Here is a 22,366-nt window from a genome sequence, read left to right as displayed (position 1 = left end):
GACTTTGTAAAAGTAGTTTTCACGAGTACCATATTGAGGAGAAAGCTTTGCTCCTCACAGATGGAAATTCTTTTGACAGGTTATGTTCAGTGTGACTATGCATCTAAGGCTTTTTGATGTACTTGTATCCTCACCCATGTAGCCCATAAGGTCAGCAGGACAATTGCAGTGTTGAGTTTTTCCTTTTCAGCTCTCCAGCAGGGATGATAGAAGGGACCCCGCAACTTCATGCAAATGCATGGAAGGTTTCCTCAGCTTGTTCTGTGCCTATCAACATTCCTGTGGTTGATCCCTGCAATGTTAATCAGCAAAATGGTATGTTTTCACATGTGAGTCTGGAATTACCTGTATCTTATAATTATGGGACATTTTTTGTTTTCTTTGCCAGTCAAGAGGAATGATACAATGACATTTCTAGCTTGATAAAGGAAGTACAAGAGACAGTGTCTTGCCAAGACAATGTTCAGATCAAAGGTCTTGTCTCTGCTTTCTCCATGCTTGTTGCATTAAAAGTTTCTTTATCCTTCATCTATGCTCTTTGACACAAACAGATGCAAACAATCTGAGCTTTGTGTATTTGTTCAAATTCCTGAGTAAAGACTTAGTTTTGGCTGGTTGACATGCCTATGTTTTGTGTTGAACTTTCACTGTCTCCTCCTTTCCATGTTGCTGTTCTTTTCAATTAATGAAGACAATGGGCAGACAGTAGTTGCCAATTTTGACAGAATTTAAACTAATGTTTTTAATGTTTCAGACATAGGGCCTCACTAAGGATGTGGGATTTGGCCATATTTGGAGCCTGCGGGAGCAAGCCTAGAATAACCATAAACTTTTAAGAATCTGGGGCATTCTGGCTTTCTATGCCTTTAGCATTGGCTGTCTTCTAAAGCAGTATATCTCAGCTGAGTTAGCTCTCTCCAAAATACTTCATACCCACCTTCAGTTCTGTGCTTCCTCAGTGAAGGCAAAGTTTGACATAAATGTAAGCTGCTTAGAGCAGTAGCGTGAACTAAATGACCCTCTGAGGTCCCTTCCAGCCTGAATTTTCTTGTGATCTTTTAATCATCACTGGAAAAAGCAGTCCCTGATTAAATGGTCCTGCCCCATGCTACCACCTGTACTGAGCCAGCACAAGCATCTCTCCAGGTTTGTGATAAACTTAATCTGATGAAACTGAAAAAGAAATTGCTTGTTTGTTTGGTCAGGTTACTTTTCAACCAAGTTCACTCCTTAAGTCTAGTTTACTGAGACTACAGAAATCCTTATGTCAGTGTGTGTATGTGGGAAGGAACAGGGAGGATGCAGGGTAGGGATGCTCTTTCAACAGAATCATAGAATACCAGGTTGGAAGGGACCTCAAGGTTCATCTGGTCCAACTTTTCTAGGAAAAACATGACCTAGACTAGATGGCTCAGCACCCTGTCCAGCTGGATATTAAAAGTGTTCCGTGTTGGGGAATCCACCACTTTGTTGGGGAGATTATTGCAATGGTTGAGTGTTCTCATTGTGAAAAATTTTCCTGTAGTGTTCAACCAGAATCTCCCCAGGAGTAAGTTGTCTTTATTACTCCTTGTCTTTCCCATGTGACTCCTTGTAAAAAATATTCTGTGCTATTCATTTGAGTAACTATCACATTAAAATGGATCAGGCTAAACCAGTGTTGCCTTCTCTTAGCTGGGTATGCATCTCACTGTGATATCATCAACCAAGAAGTTTTTGCTCCCTGTCATGCCTACATCAGTCCAGGGTTATACTACCAGCAATGCCGCTTTGACGCGTGCAAATGCGGAAGCAGCTGTTTGTGTAATGCTTTGGCACACTATGCTTACGTGTGTGGCAAGCACGGCATCGTCGCTGACTTCAGATCTCATATTTCTTACTGTGGTGAGTAATGTTTGCAGAATGGAACGTCTTTTGGAAATGTCTAAAATTCTATTTACTCCACAAAGTACAGGGATTGACCTTTTCTGCTGGAAACTAGAATTGTGCCATGGGATAATGACATATTCAGGGGAGAACACAAATAGCCTTTACAGTAGGCGTCTGAGTCGGGGACCCTGAGCTGTCTTACAGGGAACACCTGCCCCTTTCCGCTAGCTGCAGAGAGAATTTAAATTTCTGGCTTTAAACACCTTAATCATATGGAAGCTTCTATTAGGCTAAAGTAGTCAGGTAGTGGCAGGAACAAGACTGTTCCTAAGGAAAGGCAAGCCAGGGTGGCAGGGGCTCCCTGGGTCAGGCAGGGAAGGGTAGAAAATGATTCGCCAAGTAGGATATAGCAATAATTTTAAACAAGGCATTTTTAAACCATACAGTAATGCCTCAGCCTTAACTAGACCATTTTTCCTCTCTTGGGTGCCTAAGTTACTAGATAGACACACCCACACATATAAAGAATAGACGTCTACTGCTTACAAAATAGACAATTCCAGCCAAGGAACTGTCTAACATAAACCCACCTGAATCTAAATAGTTCTAACTTATGAAATCAGTAAACCAGCATGTTTTTCTCATGCATTTCAACTCACCCCAGTGCAGCAAGAGAACATTTTGCTTTTCTGTTTTGCAATTCCATTATACGCTGCTTCGTTTTCTATTTTTCACATTTTAAGAGTGTGTTCTCCCTTTTCTCTCCCTCTCTCTCCTCCAGCTGTGATGTGTCACGGTGGTATGCTTTATCATCAGTGTTCTTCTTTTTGTAAACATTCCTGTGCTTCACTTTCTATGGCAAATATCTGTGGTGATGACTGTGCAGAAGGATGTAATTGTCCCGATGGGAAATATTTTGAAGAGTCGGTCAACTTCTGTGTGTCGATGTAAGTCATAAGAAAATAGAATCTATGCATATGCATATTTTCCCCTTTCCAGAAAGATTTAAAGTAGTTTTTCTGATGTCTTCCTCAAGATGTAGACTGCCTAAACAGGATAACAAACAATATACGAAGATTTCATATTCTTTTGTACTAATCAATAGTGGGGCCTCATCTGCTTTGTGTGCAGTCATCTACTGCACTTCAGAGAAGATACATTACTGCTTTAAAGAAAGGCAATGAAACTTTATTAATTCATGGGAAAGCATGTTTCTAACACTTAAGAAAAAAATAGAATCTATGTAGTAGCAATCTGTAAAGAGGGATCATACAGTGAAAGTAGATAGGAGTGTCTTTTACTATCTCACAATGCAAACCCCTTCAGTTAAATGGAAGGAAATGCTCAATGAAAGGAAATAGTTTTTGTTCTTTACTGTGGGAATGGTGAAGCACTGGAACATGCTGCCCAAAGAAGTTGTGAATGCTCCATCACTGGCAGTGTTCAAGGCTAGACTGGATGGGGCCTTGAGCAACCTGGTCTAGTGGAAGGCGTTCCTGCCTATGGCACAGGGGTTGGAACTGGATGATCTTAAGGTCCTTTCCAACCCAAACCATTCTAAGATTCTATGATTGTGTACTGACATTTTACAGCTCACCGTCATGCGGAGTTACTGAGTTCAGGCACTGAATTAAAAATTGGAATGAGAACTTGTATTAATTTCACAATTATACAGAGCTATTGCTCTTCATTGTACATATATTTTGAAAAGACAGTAAAGTTCATATTGTAGGGATAAAGACTCTTTCAAACTATTAAAGAGTGTGAGGTAACTTGGATTCCCATATTTTCCGTGGTTTCTAGGGAATTCTGTTGCTGTTCTATCCCATCAGGCTCTTATCACAGACAGAGTTAATAGATTTTGCTACAGTAATTCTTACATCCCAAGATTCTGACAGTAACTTGAATGGGAACTACATATTGCCCTACTATTCCCATAACTGGGAAGGAAAGCTCCTTTCTGTAAGACAAATGAACAGAAACAGCAAGTAAATGATACAGAGACTGAGGAAAATCCTGGCATTGTTGAAGATGGGAGGAGTTTTGCTACTGACTTCAATACAGTCAGATGGTCATCCTTTAGTTTTTGACCTTAGAAAAGTGTTGTAAATATTAAGATTAAGCTAATGAATTGTAAGGCCTGCTTATCGTATTAGCTTGATAAATGGATTGCTCTTAAATCCACATTTCATCTTGCTTTTGTAGTTACATAAATGCTCTTTTAACAGATCTGCCTGTCATTGTCATTACAAGGGCAAAGTCCTCCAGCCTGGAGAAATCCTCCCTACACCAACAGGCTCCTGGTAGGTTTGAGCTCCAAGAATTTTACCTTTCATGTATCACAGTCTGTATGCTACTCTAGGGTGTTGAGAATTCTTTCAGTAGAATGAAAGTCTATTGTATTAAGATTTTATTTTTGTTACACACTTAGTAATAGGGAGCCTAATAGAAATTGGATTACGTACCTGCTTATTTTAACAACAGGATACCTGGAAAATTTTGTAAGCTAGTGACTAAAGAATATCTCAAAACACACACATAGCGGATCCAGTCCTGTTCTTAGACTTGGGGGTGTTATGATAGCAATACGAGACTGGTTTTGGAAGAATAAACAATGTGATTCTATTTTAGAAAGTCTTTCAAACAAAAGCTTGCAGAGAGCTATATTTGTGTCATTTTGTATTATTAATTCATGATGGAATCCTGACCCCACTGAAACAAATGGGAAGCCTCCCAAGTTTCCTGGTCAAACTTGTTCATTTTACAAGAAATGCTCTCCACCTGCTGATCTAAAATCATGTTTGTGACTTTTGTGCCAAGCTTAATTCTTGCTGAGGTCTTATATATTATAGTTGTTATAACTGAAGCTTGATAATCATGTAGTTCAAGAGGTGAGAGTAGGGGCTTCTTTTTCTGCCATTGCTATGCCTCTGCAATGTTGCTTTTTCCACATTTTTTTTTTGTTTTTAAATAAAAGTAAAAAATAAGGACTAGGTTTATTGTTGAATGCGGTTTTCTCTAATTCTGTATTTTATCATAATAGAATCAAGATGTGTCTCCTAACGTCTGTGCACCAAAAAATTTGCCTACTGTATCCTTCCATATTCCCCAACACACGTAAGGTTTTGTGTAACACTGCCAGCAGCCTGAATCACCTGGCCCTTTGCTCCCACAGAAGCTGACATACCCAGCCTCTTTTTTATTTCAGTGAAATTTAGGCAATCAAATAGTACACAAACTTCTTTGTGAGTCTGGGCCCTCATTACAGATCACTGGTTAGAAAACCAAAAAATCAAGAAATTGCTGGTTAGAACCCATGCTTTTAGATTTTAATCCTCCTTCTCCTCCTTATTTCTAAACAGGGTTAAGATGTATTATCTTTTTTAACATGTATTCTCCTTTTTAACCTTTTCCCCTTGAATTGAAGATAGGCTTGCTTTTGTTTTTCAGTCAGTGTTTAAACGGAACAGTGAAATGTATTGAAGCCACTACAGAAAATACAGGTAATTTACAGTTTTGTCTCATATTAGAGTTGCACAGAGAAAGTTTTTTAGATTGCATAGTTGTTTGGTTTTCTCCTTATATGTATTTTCATTATGAGATACTTAACATCACGACATGTTTAAAAAAAGAGGTGAGGAGCACAAGTTGTCTTGGTTGTCAAAGTTTTTTCTTTGTCTTTTTTCTGTAGCACACACTGTACTAGTAAGTCATTTGGGAAATTGAAAAATTAAATAGTTGCATGTGAGGTGTAGGTCAGTATGTTCTTGTGGGAATACCTAAAATTAGGCTCACTATCCATGTTTAGGAAGCCTGAAAGTGTTGATCTCTAGAAAGCAAATTTTTAATGAATTTCTAATGGTTTAGAAGGGATTTCAGTACACTGAAAATTATGCCACTTCTAAAGATTCTGTCTACCTAAGGCATAATTATTCCATCTTTAAGAATGGGCTGTGTATCAGATCCAGGGTGCATAGATCCAGATGCTTAATATAAATAATGCTGTAGTACAAGTGAAGTTACAGAATTTTATCCAGATTGTGCTCTTACGTGTACTGTAAACAGTACACGTAACAAATAGACTGTGAACAAAAACAAACAGAAAACCTTCAGGGTAAAAGAGCAGTTGATCTCATTTAACCTGCATTTTACATTTGAAGTTCACATATGCCCTGAAGGAAAAGTCTACTATGACTGCAGATCTCCTGTGCCTGGATTACCAGCAGCGGGTGTGAATTGCGGGATCTCTTGTGCGAACCTTGCCATGAACTTCTCCTGTGTCCCCTCACCACCCTGTGGAAGTGGCTGCATTTGCCCCCCTGGGTAAGCTTTGGCAGAACAACGTGGAACACAAGCTACATACGTATTTTTCACAATTTAACATGGCATATTTTGTTTTACTTTTTAAATTCCAGTGGTATCACACCTCTAAATCTGAACCTACTGCTCTCTAAAATTTTTGTGGTTATACAAAAGGACAACTCTTTCTTTCTTCTCTGAGACCCCTTTTCTCATTCTTGCTGGCGTGAGGCTTTGTGCTATAATACTGCTTCAGTTGGAGTTCCACAGTTTGTCAATGCTGAGACCATGATTCCACTATCCCATGAGATATCCAGCTTGCTACCAGTCTGATTGGCTGGTATTTGGGACTCTTTAGACAGGAGATGATTCCCACCATTTGAAGTATAATTTATTTGATTGTAGAAACAAACATAAAAAAAAAAAGGCAATGTAAGCCATCTGTACTCCTGCTTACTGCCCAAGTAATTGTCTCACCTAGACTTCTACTCAGGCTTACAGTACTGATGTCTAACCTGGATCAAGGGGGAGGGGTTTGTGGGGTGGAACCTGCTCTATTCACACTCATGCTTTCTGCCATTTCGAACTCAGCCAAAGTTTTTTTCTCAGCACATGTATTTGGATTTGGTGCCCAGAAACAGTCTGCTGAGATTTGCAGAGGTCAATCCAAGTACAAAGCCTAAAAGCATTTGTTATTAAGTTACTGTCAGGATCAGCTACCACTCCCTCTTTTCCATTCCCTCCCATGATGCCTGATACGTGCATTTTCAGATTTAAAGAGTCAAATATGCTGTGCAGATTGCTGCAATTTGACCTCAGGTGAAGTGCTCCCTGTTTTTTCTCAAGATTTGGTTTTATTTCACTGCATGTATAGCCTGACAGTATATCAGCTGTGCACAGATCAGAATGTAAGGAGACTACCAGAATTCCCCTTCCAGCAGCTTGTGATGTTCATAGATGATTAAGCAATGGTGAAAGACAGACTTCAGGCACAGCACTGGTGAAGGGCAGATTTCAGGCACAGCTATTCAAGATTTCACTGGTTGTGCTTGCCTTTGTAGTCCTATACAACCTCTGCAACTGAGGAGTTAGCTTTCAAGACCATTAGCGTTACAGGAATAAAGAATTATTTTTAACACAAATACGCACAAATTTATTCAAGGAATCATATAAAAACTAGTAAATTTTTACTTAAACATCAACATGACATTTGCATGAACTTAAACTAGCAGCATTGTCATGAAAGTTAATTCGAAAATTTGAAATAATTAAAATACATGTTAAAAAAACAGAGCTAAAGCCCTGCTTTCATAGTCAAGTAGTATTACACCATTTCAAATAGAATGTTACTTGAATATTTTTTTCATTATAAACTATAAAAGGGATACAAACAATCCAAATCCCAAATAATGGAATAGAACACATGAATTATTTTGTTAAGTAAGAGAATAAACACTTAGTTTATTAGATAGAAAAGTAAATGTGCAACATTTAGTGCAGTTAATGCCATAATTGCTGTTAAATTGTATTTCTGATGCCATTATGCCTTTCAGGCTCATGGTTCCAGCTAGGAAGGGGCCATAAGGGTTATCTTGAAAATGGGGTTCACAAGTTCTCCTTTTTATACAAGAAAATATTAAGCATATATGTTATGCTATTAAAGCTATATTGACAAGTCATGAAAGCCTTGTTATGAGAAGTTTTACTGTTATGTCATTTCTTTATTCTCCTAGAATCATAGAATCATAGAATAGTTAGGGTTGGAAAGGATCTTAAGATCATTTAGTTCCAATCCTCCTGCCATGGGCAGGGACACCTCACGCTAAACCATGTCACCCAAGGCTCTGTCCAACCTGGCCTTGAACACTGCCAGGGATCGAGCATCCACAAAGTTCCTGGGCAAACCATTCCAGTGCCTCACCATCCTTACAGTAAAGAATTTCTTCCTTATATCCAATCTAAACTTTCCCTGTTTAAGTTTTAACTTGTTACCCCTTATCCTATCACTACAGTCCCTGATGAAGAGTCCCTCCCCAGCATCCTTATGAGGCCCCTTCAGATACTGGAAGGCTGCTATGAGGTCTCCACACAGCCTTCTCTTCTCCAGCCTGAACAGCCCCAACTTTCTCAGCCTGTCTTCATACAGGAGGTGCTCCAGTCCCCTGATCATCCTCGTGGCCCTTCTCTGGACTTGTTCCAACAGTTCCATGTCCTTTTTATGTTGAGGACACCAGAACTGCACACAATACTCCAGGTGAGATCTCACAAGAGCAGAGTAGAGGGGCAGGATCACAGATCACAGATCACAGATCACAGTATGTTAGAGATTGGAAGGGACCTCGAAAGATCATCTAGTCCAATCCCCCTGCCGGAGCAGGAACACCTAGATAATGTTACACAGGAATGCGTCGCCTCCTTCGACCTGCTGGTCACACTCCTTTTGCTGCAGCCCAGGATACGGTTGGCTTTCTGGGCTGCGAGTGCATGCTGAAGCTGGCTCATGTTGAGTTTCTCAACAACCAACACCCCCAAGGTCCTTCTCTGCTGGGCTGCTCTGAATCTCTTCTCTGCCCAACCTGTAACTGTGCCTGCGATTGCTTCGACCCAGGTGTAGGACCTTGCACTTGGCATGGTTAAACTTCATGAGGTTGGCATCAGCCCACCTCACAAGTGTGTCAAGGTCCCTCTGGATGGCATTCCTTCCCTCCAGCATATCAACCGAACCACACAGCTTGGTGTCATCGGCAAACTTGCTGAGGGCGCACTCAATCCCACTGTCCATGTCAACGACAAAGATGTAAAACAAGACCGGTCCCAACACCGATCCCTGAGGGACACCACTCGTTACTGGTCTCCAGCTGGACATTGAGCCATTGACCACAACTCTTTGTGTGTGGCCATCCATCCAGTTCTTTATCCACCGAGTGGTCCATCCATCAAATTGATGTCTCTTCAATTTAGGGACAAGGATGTCATGTGGGACAGTGTCGAACGCTTTACACAAGTCCAGGTAGATGACATCAACTGCTCTACCCCTGTCCATCAGTTCTGTAGCCCCATCATAGAAGGCCACCAAATTGGTCAGGCAGGATTTCCCCTTAGTGAAGCCATGCTGGCTGTCGCCAAGCACCTTGTTGTTTTTCATGTGCCTTAGCATGCCTTCCAAGAGAATGTGCTCCAAGATTTTGCCAGGCACAGAGGTGAGACTGACTGGTCTGTAATTCCCCAGGTCATCCATTTTCCCCTTCTTGAAAATGGGGGTTATATTTCCCTTTTTCCGGTCGTCAGGAACTTCACCTGACTCCCATGATTTTTCAAATATGATGACCAGTGGCTTAGCAACTTCATTCCCCTGCTCCTTCAGGACTCATGGGTGGATTTCATCAGGTCCTATAGACTTATGCATGATCAGGTTCTTAAGATGTTGTTCTTTGTTTTTTCTTTCCTACCTGATTTCTACCACTACCCACTGTTTGAGCCAATCACCTAACATTACTGGGTGGAATCTTGAATTCTTCTGGAGACTGGCACCTTATTCTAGCATCCCTGGTACTTACAGTGCTCATAAAGTAAAGCAGCCTGTGAGTGGTATTGAAAACCTTTCCTTTGGAAATCCATGACTGGATGGGCTCTAGTATGCACAAAATGGTCCTCTTCAAGTAAAAATGTTTTACATATTCCACTGTTAAAATTCTTGCACAACAGCTTGCAGATTTTTAATCAGTAGTCGAAGAGGTGGCAAAGCATAAGAAACATTGAAAGTCTCTGGTATGCCATAAAAACTGAATAGAATAGCTCCAAATTTCTTGAGGAAATGAGCTGAGAATGACAGTAAATTTGTCATGCAACGATACACTGAAAGTCACCCTAAGATTGAGCTGGAGATGTAAGAGGATAAGCTGAATTACAGAAATACAGAAGAGTAGTATGGAAAGGGACCTCATGGGGCTAAGCTATTCTTCTGCCCTTAGGTGGCATCAGCAGTAACTATATTGGTTTTGGCAGACATTTAACTTTCATTGACAGAGACTCTAAATGACCTCCCCAAGCCATCCATTCTAGTGCTTTCATATCTCTAACCATTTTTCTGAACACTTGACTCTTTTTCTTAAAAGCAATGTAACTTTAATGAACCAGTAATTATGGGGAGGAGAAAACTCATCTGTGCATTCCTTTGAATTTCAACTTCAAGTGAAATAATCTCAAGATAATTCTTTGAAAACACATCTACCTTTGCCCTCAGTCATGTGTAGCAATGACAACTGCAGGAATTGCTCCTGTAAAGAGCAGAATTGGGAGTGTCAGTAACATTTGTTATTTAAAATTAATGTTGCTAAGCAGATGGAAACAAGGGGATAACAAAAAGTGGTAAACCACATCTCTGATTTACTTACTCATGATCTAATAAGATTTCCTGCTTTTTGCATTTAGTCATACTGTTTTGTCTTAACCTTGATAGCTGTTTCCACTTCCCTTTTGTAGGCAGGTCCACTGCCCTATGTAAACCACATTTCTTTTGTCCTGCTAACTCCGCAAGAGTTGCCATAGTCCAGCTCACTATCCTGTGCTCAGAACGGGATGGTTGCTGCTCTGTGCAGAGGAGCAGGTACATCAGTCCAGCTGCTTTCCTGGAGAGGGGAACCAGGAAGCAGCAGAGAGGGAAGGGAAGCCTGGCTGCAGCCTCAGCAGTGTCTGTAACACACAGATGCTCTGCAGATTGCAGAGAGGAATAACTACATTACTTGCATTGCTTACATAGAAGCTGCTGCCCCACCCCAACATACCCATTTCAAAGTAGGAGAGCTGCAGCTGTGAGCTTTGTGAGGTCTCCACTTGTGCACAGGAGGTCATTTGATTCAGAAAGCTTTTGCCAAAGCTGGTTGCTTCTGGTGGGGTTTAGACAAACACATTCAGACATGCTGATCTTCCTGTGAATTTACACTTTCATTTCAATAATTCTTTTATTTTGAAGGATGGCTGAGCACAGAGGGAAATGTTATATTCCTGACAGCTGTCCATGCACCTGGAAAGACAGGGAATTTCTGTCAGGAGAAGTGATAGCTACACCATGTTACACCTGGTGAGTAACATGCATTTTGCATACTTCCAGATCACCTTGGTCTAGTCACAGAGTGAATCTGATATAGCAAATGTGCTGAGTACATTAAATAATCAAAAATGTATCTACTTATTTATAGACAGTTCCAGAATTCGTCTTTTATTAGGATCAATCATAGACTTGGAAGAGTAGGCAGATTTTTGGGTGAGTGCTTCTTCAGGTCTGAAAATGACACAAAAGATACCCAAGTTAAAAACCAGTCAAGAGCAAGCACCTGATTCCACACGTATCAGTTAATCTCTGAAAGAAAAGACATTTGACATTTTGGAGAATAGAATGTCATGAAAGACAACTACGGGGAAAAAGGAGGAATCAAATGAATGACGGTGGTAAATAGTCCGATCCTTCGGGAACTGAACTGTTTGCATTGTGAGTTACCAGTCAGTATGAGCGACTATACAAGAAGAAAATGGGGAAATAAAAAAGCATGAGAACTGGAAAACATGTTAGTGCCCAGCATCTTTATTAGGGAGCCTTACCAGTTTTTCATCCATTATAATTTGCTAGCCAAAATATCTATTTACATTTAAGTTTGGCATGGCAGCTTTTAATCGGTTAAAAACTTAACTGGCAAATCAATTGAGTTTATACACTTACACAAGCAAAACTAGAAGCTGTCAGTACTACCTTCACGAAAATTCATGAAAGTCACTGAACGTAGCTGGCAGGAAAAGTAATCCTGCAAAATATCAGTATTTATTTCTTAATCTCATTCCATACTTGTCTGAATACTTATAGGTAGTAACTGGAGGTCTTTTGCATTACGTATGTGCAGATTTTCATCAAAATTTCTTGAGGAAAAATAATATTGATGTTTTATGAATATGTTGTGGCATGGTATCTTATCTATGCTGGCAGCTGTGATGGAAATATTTGTATAAGGCATAAAAATGTTAAGGTTTTACATTTACATTCATTTCTTATGCATTTTTATCATACATATGTCCTGATAGCAACGCGCTCAATGCTTTTGTGCTGTGGCATCACCAATAACTTCAAATGCAATCCACAGAATAGCTGTGTTTGAAGGTCTGAGAATTTTCTTCCTTTCATGAATTTCTGCATGGCTTGAAATGAAGAACCCAAGAAAGCTTTTTATGGAAGAAAAAAAAAAAAAGAAAGAAAATGACCCTGCTATGAGAAAATAGTGATTGTTAATTTTCCTTTACAGTGTTTGTCGGAAAGGGATATTCAATTGTACTAGTTACCCCTGTCCTGCTGTATGCACTGTTTATGGAGATCGACATTATTATACCTTTGACGGATTAGAATATGACTATATCAGTGACTGCCAAGCTTACCTGCTAAAGGTAGGAGGGTTGTTCATACATTTTAATGTGTCCCAGTGAAAGTTCCTGTGAAAGGGCAAGTATTTTGAACATTGGGACTCATCTATAGAAACAGACATTAAGAAAACAGGTGCAGAACAGATGTCTCTGAAAGGAGGAATCTGAAAATGACATTTTGTGTTCAGCCATTTGAAAATGGTACATGGGTGTGTCCTAATGTATCTTTGTGGTCTAGAGAAAAACAGAAAAATATGTTTTCTATATTGACCATGCTTTCATTGCAAGGGGCGAAAAATAACACTATAGAAACTGTTCTAGAACTAGGTAAAATCTATAGATTTATTTAATACTTATCTATAAACTCTACTTGGTAGAAGGTTAATGATGACCTCTGAGGCTGCTTGGAATCCTTCTTGAATGCAGTCTGCATCAGATCAGGGGCGTATGTGTATAATATCAAACACAGTGATTTCATAATTCAACAATGAAATCCTTCACTGAGACTGTCTGGCAGCTACATGCTAATGCTTCTTATAGCACACATTTACAGTACATTGCTAGCCTTTTTTGTTTAAAAATACCATTACTGACATTTAGAAATACATTATATTACTAACAACACTATTGTTTATTATCATTGTTGCTATCATTGACTAAGAGTCTGTCTTCTGAGTTACAGTAACGTGTTTAGAAGAATATTCATTTTCAGTCAACCCTGACTGTCTAACCTTAAGGAAAAACATGGTTTCTCAACAAGGACTACTGCAGACATTTTATCTCATGTCTGTTTGAGTATTCACAGCTGTGAAATAAAATAGATTGGGTCCAGATTTTTTAATTTGGTAAAAAAAAAAAAAAATAAAGGAGAGAGAGATCTGGCAAAAATAATAAGAAATGCCTCATAACAAGCTCCTGGTGTGTATCATATTGTCTCATAGAAAAGCTCGTACTCTTAGAGGTATATGAACCTTTGCACAAACCTTCCTCCTTTAAGATGCAAAAAATAAGGGTTACTTGTGAAATAATCTTGCTTGTATGATGAGGTGGAAAGGTGGGCTGCCATTCTTAATTCTTATGCCATTCAGCCAGAGAGGTGGGTAACACAAATATATGCTGCTTTTCCAAACATTAGTATGATACTGGAATGTTTTGCTTTTACAAATCAAATGTCACCTGCCAATCTAGTGTGTAAGAAAGTACCTATCTGGAAGCAAACCATGGGGATTATTTGGAGTCCAAGAATAAAGTTGGCAGCCACATAATTAGGGCAGGTGGCACACTGCCCACAGGCCTTTCTTCAGGTGAACATGATGACACAAGTGACGATCTGCCTACATAGATCTGCTTTTCAGATTTTTTTTCAGCTTGTCAAACTTTTTCCCCCCAAAATGAGCTAATGTGAGAAAGTATGGCCTAGCTTGTTCACCATTTTTCTTTCCTCTTTAGCATACAGAAAACTTTCCTGATCTATATTGAAGAACTGTTTATCACAAATTAGCCACTGCATAATTATGTCTGGAGTGGATAATGTACCTCTGAGCTCATTTTTGACTGTGAAATGTTTGGAGAAGTTTAAGGAAAAATAAAATAAAATAAAAAAAAACAAAACAAAAGATGGATGGGATCATATGTCAGATGCCCAAAAGCTTTGCGTGAACTAAGACACAGAACTGACGAACTGTGTGCTGTGCAATCCTGGAATCAGAGGAATGAAAGATGGCAGTATAGCCAAGTATTTTAAAAGGACTCTGTGGCTGAATTTGGCAGGAACAGACCAATATGTCTGATTTGCATATGAAGGAAATGAATGGAAATTATAATAAGGAAATAACAATTGGGAAGAGTTGTACTCTTTTTAAAAAAAAAAATTAATGCACGATAAATCTTCTGAGTTATTCCATGAAGACAATATACACGTGGACGACCAGGTCAATGTGTGCGTATTTTAGCTTAAAGACCTGTTGGAGACAAATGCCAACAAATATTTTTTAGAGGGTAGTTTCTCAGAGGATGAGAGTGCAGACTGTTTGAGACCCAAATTAAAAATTAGAAGTTAAAATACAGGAATAAATGGCCTTTTTATAGAATGGAGAGACCCCAATGACATCCCACGCACATCCATGCTGAGACCTGTGTTCATCATCTTCACAAATGATTTTGAACAGGTGGTCTGAGGACTGAGGTGGAGTATGCTGATAGTAGAGAATCAGTCTGAACAACTGAAACAAAAACAGACCACCAAAATGTGCAGAGGATTTTATGGCAGAAAACACTGCATGATAAAACGGAGGATGAAATTCAACAATGAAATATGCCAATCAGTGAACAGAAAAAATAACTTTAACTCTGCTGCCATGAAGATAGGCACTAAATTAGCTACAGCTATGGAGGAATGGAATTTTATGTGAGAAAAATATATGGAAGAGATGTAATTGGCATCTTCCTAGTGGCAGCCTGAGTGATAATCAAAAGTGTCTTCAGTTCTCTAGTTTCACATATTCTCTTATTTGCATGTACACAGTTACACCACAGTTGTACCACATACATGTGGGCACTTGTACCACATACTGATATGTCTAAACTGCATTATATGTGCAGACATGATAACATGGTGAGGATGCTCTCTTTTGAAATACACTTTGTGGCTCTTAGAACAGAGGTTTCATGTCTGTCTCTTCATAACCATCCCTACACTGTGCAGTGACATTTTGTAATAGTAGTATCAGAGTAGTATAATGAGTCTCCATTGAGCTACTCATTGTTCAGAAAGTATGCAAGAAAGCCCTGTCTCTTATAGCCTATTACCCGAAAAAACAAGCCAGATAAAAGGTGGAAAAGTATATGTGGTTGCAAAAGTTTAAATGCCTTGTCCAACACCTTGTCAGGCACAGCTGTCCAGGGCAATCTTGCAATCTAAAATATGCTACCTGTTCTACATACCAACATATACATATATATGTATATGTACAGGTATATTGAACTTAAATTGTAGAATCATAGAATGGTTTGGGTTGGAAGGAACCTTTAAAGAACACCTAGTCTAACCCCCACCACCATGGGAGCTATGTGCTGTGAGCTTTGTGTTCCCCATCTGTGAGGTAGTACAGAACATCATAGGTTTGATCGTTACTAGTACACAATCCGTTGATATATTGGTAGTTCTCAGTGTTGTGATGAGCTGATTTTTATGAATAACATCTAAAAGACTCACCAAATACCTGAAATTGAAACATCTGAACTGGTTGTTATGTTAGACATCAAACATTGTAATAACTTTGCCCTTTCCTGTTTTCTAATCTTTTTCCTGTAAGAAGTGGATTGCTTTGTCTTTGTTATCTTACATACTCTAAACAAAGCTGTTGTAGCAGTGCAATAAGGGAAATAATACATATCATAAATTTGTTAGCATACTAGCTCTTCCCATACGTAGAACTGAGTTCAAGAATTATAATCTGAATCCTACATCCCCAGTGGCATGATAATGTACTATTCCCATCAATGTTACCAGCCCCCACTGTTTAATTTAACTGTTAGCCTCCCTAAATGTGATCTGTTTGAACTGCTGTTTAATTTGTCACTGTATTGCACTAGACCAAACAAAGAAGTCATCCTTACCTTTTACTATGTTTTTAATAAGGAGTTCTTGTGCTCTTATGGGAGAAAAATCAAGTATCAACTTTCAGCCAATTATGAATCCTCAAACTTTGTTTTCAACATCAGTATCATCTGTCAGGACTTTTTGTTTAAGGTGACAGTAGATCTTTATAACTAGTTCAACCGATATATCTCTTGGTCATAAAATGACCATAAAGATTTAATGCAGCAATTAAGAAATTAGGACAGTAATGTTTCATAAAGTGATAACTTCATCTCTTTCAGGGAATTAGGAGTTACATTACACACTGAGAAGTGAAGTCCCTGTATGGATAAATGACATTCACAGAGAAGAAATCAATACTTGCTAACATTTTGAAACTTCAGTAATTTCAAAGGAAAACCAGAAAAATCTTAGCAAATTCATTTGAATTTTATCAATGTAGATCATGTAAACGCATTGTTTTAGCTGATCTGGATACTGATGAATTTAAACCAACTAATTTCTTAATTTAAAAGATTTAAATATCTTGCTTTCTTCTATTTTCTTCTCTCTTTGATGAGGCTACATACTTTCCCTAACAAAGTGGTGTTATTATTCTAGGAAAATTTTACTGTGTGTTATCTATACTTGTGGTCTATTTCTTCCACTTGTCTGTTTCATAAATTTATGCCTTCATAGTAAGCTTACTCTTTCTGTCACGTATCTTGGCCTTTGTCTAGCTTTGCAGTGGTTTTCCATCCTCCAGTTCAATCTGGTTATTAAGGCTTGTTGAGTCTGTGTCCTTGGAACCCCTCAGACTTGTTCTCTTCTGAAAATCAGAACTGTATTTTCTCTGATTTGAGGGAATGTCCAAGCAGGAATTTGGATGGTTAGTCTACCCATCAGAATATACTTAAATGTGAGGGAGCTCTGTTGTAATGTTTATCTGCCATTAAAAAAACCCATCAAACTAACAAAACAACCCACTGAGGTCTTTCCATTAACTTTAGTAGGTTTTCAATAAGGTCCTAAAGCCAAAAAAAAGGAAAGACTGTTTTATTCTTGTATCCCGAAAGATGGAGGTCAGCAGAACTAAGCCCTCATCCTCAAGTATTCACATTTTATGGATTACTCTAAAGTAATACTCTAAAGTATGTGATAAAAATATTTTCACTTCTTTTCATCTGACATTGAAGGTTTGGCTATTTTAAAGTCACCTTTTCAATCTTTTTGATGCAACCATGAAAGCTGCTTTAAAGGCAAGTTTATCACTAGATTTAGTGTGTTGGAGTATCATTAAAGCAACAACCAGACGTCTGATCAAATAATTGAACTGTTATGTCAGTAAGAAGCATGGATGTAACTCTTCTGGGTCAGGAGACACCACATGAGAGCCCATTTGTTAAGGTAGTGGTTCATTCAACAAAACATGCATGATCTGGTGAACCAGTATTACAGTTTCCCAAATGATTATCCTATTGATGAGCAGTCCCCAGTGTTAGATACCTGGTCTGCCCTGGAGAATACAGGAAGGGAGCTCTATTCTTGCATACCCCTTTTTTTGTAACTTGAGGCAAGTTCAAATCCCTTAGTTTAGGATGCTTTTAATAGAGTACTTAATACAGAAGTTAATTGATGCACTGATAATCTTTTACCTTTATTTGCTGATGTATTTATCTTCTTAGGTAAATTTGTTAAATGATGACTGGGCAAAAGCTGAAGCAATCACACACAAAGCAACAAATCTTCAATTACTCATTTGTCACGTTCAAGGACACAGAAGTAGCCTTTACCTCATTTCCCCTTACTGAATACCTGTACCTTTTTGAGCATCTTTTTCCAATATTCTTTGTGCCAGGTAGACAGTCTGTAGATCCATGAAGTTCGCAAATCTGTAGAATGAAATAGTATTTTGCAGGGTGTCTCTTGTAGCCTGTTTGTAAAATGAATGCATTCTGCTTGCTATCACCCTATGGAGGACTAAAGCTGCTTGTTGAATATTGTCAGGCTGACTGTTCATATTTGAGGCTAATATTTTCTTTTACTAGGCTCTGAAGATTTTAATGGGAAATTAAAGAATGTTGTGCTTGAAATTATAGATATTTTAAATTGGAAACCTCACTCTAAAAGTAATTTTCATCTACGCATGGAATGAAACTGTAACATGGGGCTCCAATCAGACTGCCTTTACTTTTTTAATTAACATATCTAATCCTCAAAGCCACATTCCAGCAAATGGTTTCATGAATAAGTGATATGACACCTAAACAACTTGTCAAAAAATATATAGCAGCAGCAATTGTGTAGAAACGATGTGTTTCTTGACAGTTTGCATGCAAATTTGGGTCCAAAAAGAGACTACAATTCAATGAAAAATGTTATTTAGTGTGAATAGTTTGCCCTGCTGTAGTTGCAACGAATACCAACAATTTGCTTTCCATCAGTCCCACGATTTCAGAGGAAACCTTCTGGATGCTGTCTTTTATCTGAGGCTTTGGAAGTCCTATAAGGGTCAGTAGTGAGCTCCCTGTTGGAGACATGCCTTTTCATCCTTGTCTTCAGCTGGAAAGCAGAGTGTTCAGATAATGTTGGCTTGTACCTGTCTTTCCATTTGTTCTACTCCTTCTGTGAGCAAAAGATTTCATTGCAGTTGGCAATGGATTTATGCCCTGGTTCCATTTTCTCCAGATCAGTGATTGCAGACTCAATTACCTCTACGTGCCTTTCTGTCTCCACCACCTGATTCTCCAGGCCATTAAATTATGCAGTGAATGAATCACTTTTATTCTCCAACAAAGGAAAGTTTTCTTTCAATTTGTGCAGATTAGCATGGAGGGCTTCCAGGAAAGGCTAGAGGAAAAGTTTCTTACCATGAGAATGGCAATTTGGAAGCAGTGCGTGCATGGTGTGACTCAGAAGTTGGATCCTCTTTCTGAGGAGCTTGCCGTTTTGCGACCACACAGCTTGAAGAAACTGACCTTTTTGTCTTGAAATTCTGCTTTTGGGTTAATGTTCAGCATCCAACAGCCCTTTGGCTAGACTGCCTCTGAAATGTTATAATCTGATGGCTGCCTGAAAAGGCAGCTCACTGTTAAGAATGACTGTCTGAGTTGGATGACTTCTTGTGGGTATAGCTTTGTGAACTCTTGATGCCTACCTTCTACTGGTACAGTATTAAAAGATGAGCAAGACCCAGCATCATGTGCTGTTGTTTCAGGAAGCTCTATGGTGTGTTGGCAGCAGTCAAAGGAAAGCCTTTTGCTGTGTTTGAAGTGGGAAGATACTCAGGCTAGTCACCTGTAGATGCTGCTTAGCAGTTTATGGCCTTGGGCCCTGGATGTTGTCAGTGAACTATGAGAACTGTGAATTAAATTTACTCAGATTTAGGTCAGGATATGAGTATTTTTGGTTTTGAATGCATAGAAACTAAACTTCAGCAGTGTAAATTAGTGCATTTAACATTCATTATACTAAAAAAATTAAAAGATTTGTGGGGGTTCCAGCTTTCTCACTCCTGCCATCATTTGCTGGAGCTCAAAAAAAGGCAAATTTATCATCATTATGTCTTGTTATTTTTTTCCAGTTATGTTGTGCTTTATCATTGCAAGTAACGGTGATAAAATATTGACATTTATCATGCACTTATTAATAAAATAGTAGTAATAGGTCTCATAAAAAATACCTGTTTAGATATTTAAAACAAACACCACCAACTATGCTGATGATTTGTGATTCAGAATAGCTCATGGCAGAATGTGTCACTTGGAAACAGATATTTAAATGTTCCCAAATCCCTGATCTTCAGAACATCTCATTTTTAATTAGAAAGGGATTGCAGTAATGTGACCTGTGCAAAAAGCCAAATCTGATACACAAGCAGGCAAAGCTAAGTAAATGAAAGAAAAGAAAATCTGCTTTAAATGATTTTCTCTCAGACCTTTTAATATAGTTGTCTTAAAATATAAAAAAGAAATCCAAAACCTTCCCAGTGATCTCTATCTGATTACTCAGCTTTATTCTTTATTCTTTACTCTGCCTGCGGTAAATCCTTTTGGGAAGTCCCTTTTAAAGAAATAGCAAGGAGTTATCATGGATGCATTAGCAGACATCTGCAAGTTGTTGAGGGTGAGTCAGTAGCTGGAATAATCTCATTCCCTTTGAATTTGCATCAGTGAATCTACTTAGTCATGTTCTCCATTCCTACTCAACGGTACTACAACTGAGTTGTACATGTCATATTTTACAGGTATTTTGTAAGTGTCTTTACCATATTTTAAGTGAAAATAATCATATAATCTGCAGCGTCTGTAGAAGACACTGAGGAAAAGAGAGTTTATGTGCATGTGTGTGTGCATGAGCACATGATTCTTAGCTCCTAAATGTGTGTTTGTTTATTTGCTTGTTTAATACTTGTATAGAAATACATAACATCAGTGGAAAAAAAATACTGCTACCATTCCTTATCTCTTTCCTGTAAGAGCACCACCTACTATATTTCCTATAATATTGTTTCCCAGATTTCACATGGACTTCTTCCCAAACTGAGACAAATGTGTATCAGTGCCATCTGCTGACTTTGACCAATATTGCTCCAAAGTTTGAATAGTTAGGGGAGAAACCATTTGGTGATACAAATTTTCACAGGTTTCAAAAGTGGACATTAAATAAAGTTATGCAGAATGTATACATGTAAATTTGAAATGTTCAGAAGAAATTATCACTCCAGAAAAATTAAAGAAGCCTTCTAATAGGATACACTTCTTGGTGTAAACTGTGACTGAGTTTTGAATAATCAATGTGTTTTCACTGACTAGCTGGAGAACACCTCCCCCCCCCCCCCCCACTTCCCCCCAAAAATGAAACAAGGAGCTAACAGAGTCTATGATACTTTGCTTCTCCTGGAATGAAACTCACTAGAAGTAATAGTTTCAAATGGTAAGTTCCTTCAGAGGAATCTCAGAGCCCAGTAAACAACAACCAAACTAATTCTCAGCTTCCATAAAATTTCCTGAAATTTTAAGTCTGAAGAGAGCTAATGGTATCTCTCTGAAAATATGGAGGAAGGAGGAAGTAAATTCTGCTTTCTAAAATACTATATATCTTTTTCAGTATTTTTAGAGCTTCTTGAATTTGTTTGTTCATATGGCTATACATGAAAACCTCTAAAGAGTCATTAAAACAAAAGGAAAATAGGACTAATCTATCTCCATTGAGTTCCTGGTATGTCCCTTAATGCTTTCATGGCTACCCTGGTTTGTAAGTGAGTGTATTGTAGGGACAAAAACAAACAAAAATGGGGAAATGAGGATATTAAGAATGGAAAAGAATGAGTCCTTACAGTGAACAGTTAGATTTTAATGAAACTTTCAAGGAAGATAACTGCTGCCACTTTAAAAGTGACTTCTGCCAGGCTGCCTTTTGACTGCATAAGCACATTGCACAGTGTTGTTACTGCTGGATAGCAATAGAAAATTTCTAATGGGATATTGAAATAGAAAGTTTCTAATAAAAATAAACGCTAGCATTCCCAAGCACTACTAAGAAAAAAAAAAAAAAAGGAAAGCAGTGCTTTGCTTTTTCAGCTAGGAAGAGATATGGAAAAAAAGTGCAGTGAAGTCTAGAAAAAGAATGTCCTGAGAAGCAGGACTGACAATGAGCTTTTGACTTACTGCCCAGAGCTGTGACTCTGTCTTTCCTGTTGCTTGGCAACTCCATGTTATCACAAAGAAACTGATATTAAGTTGGAACAGGCTGGATATGGTAATTTACGTGGGAAGATACTCTTGCAGTGGGAAAACCATTTTATTTCTAGTTTCTGTCAACATAAGTAGGCTTCACATGATGAACTGTAGTACATCCCCTGTTGGGTGCATTTTACCTAAAAAGGTAAAGAGTGACTCTGCCTTGGAAAGTGACTGTGCAGAAAAAAACAGAAAACCAACAAACCCCACCACCTTGTTATTCATTAGACCTGCTCCCAGTGTCTAGTCAGACATTTCTTCCAACAGCAGTAACGAAAGCTTGTTTTCATACCTGTGTGGATCCACTGCAGATTAGAGAGATAGAACTCAATCATTATCCACAGTCTGTAAGAGCTGTCGGGATTTGCCCAAGACGTCACTGTCTTATATAAACATTAAAAGGTGATCCTCACTTTATTTGAATAGCCCTGTTCTTCCTTTCACATTCGCAACAGTTAAGTGCTAAGTTTCA

General features: G+C 38.5%; 1 protein-coding gene across 1 annotated transcript in view; it reads left to right on the top strand.

Annotated features, from left to right (window-relative positions):
* OTOGL (otogelin like) overlaps positions 1-22,366 on the top strand; it is a 97,393-nt gene that overhangs the window by 26,868 nt on the left and 48,159 nt on the right. The window contains exons 18-25 of the mRNA XM_061454525.1: positions 191-315; positions 1,675-1,884; positions 2,651-2,816; positions 4,098-4,172; positions 5,320-5,372; positions 6,030-6,192; positions 11,141-11,248; positions 12,459-12,597. Coding sequence (XP_061310509.1) covers positions 191-315; positions 1,675-1,884; positions 2,651-2,816; positions 4,098-4,172; positions 5,320-5,372; positions 6,030-6,192; positions 11,141-11,248; positions 12,459-12,597 — 1,039 coding nt within the window. The remainder of the gene's footprint in view (positions 1-190; positions 316-1,674; positions 1,885-2,650; positions 2,817-4,097; positions 4,173-5,319; positions 5,373-6,029; positions 6,193-11,140; positions 11,249-12,458; positions 12,598-22,366) is intronic.

This window comes from Pezoporus flaviventris, unplaced genomic scaffold (assembly GCF_033815535.1).
Source record: "Pezoporus flaviventris isolate CSIRO_AGI_PZ_B2104156 unplaced genomic scaffold, CSIRO_AGI_Pfla_v1 ptg000016l, whole genome shotgun sequence".
Lineage (NCBI taxonomy): Eukaryota > Metazoa > Chordata > Aves > Psittaciformes > Psittacidae > Pezoporus > Pezoporus flaviventris.
This window is presented reverse-complemented; position numbering and strand designations above follow the sequence as displayed.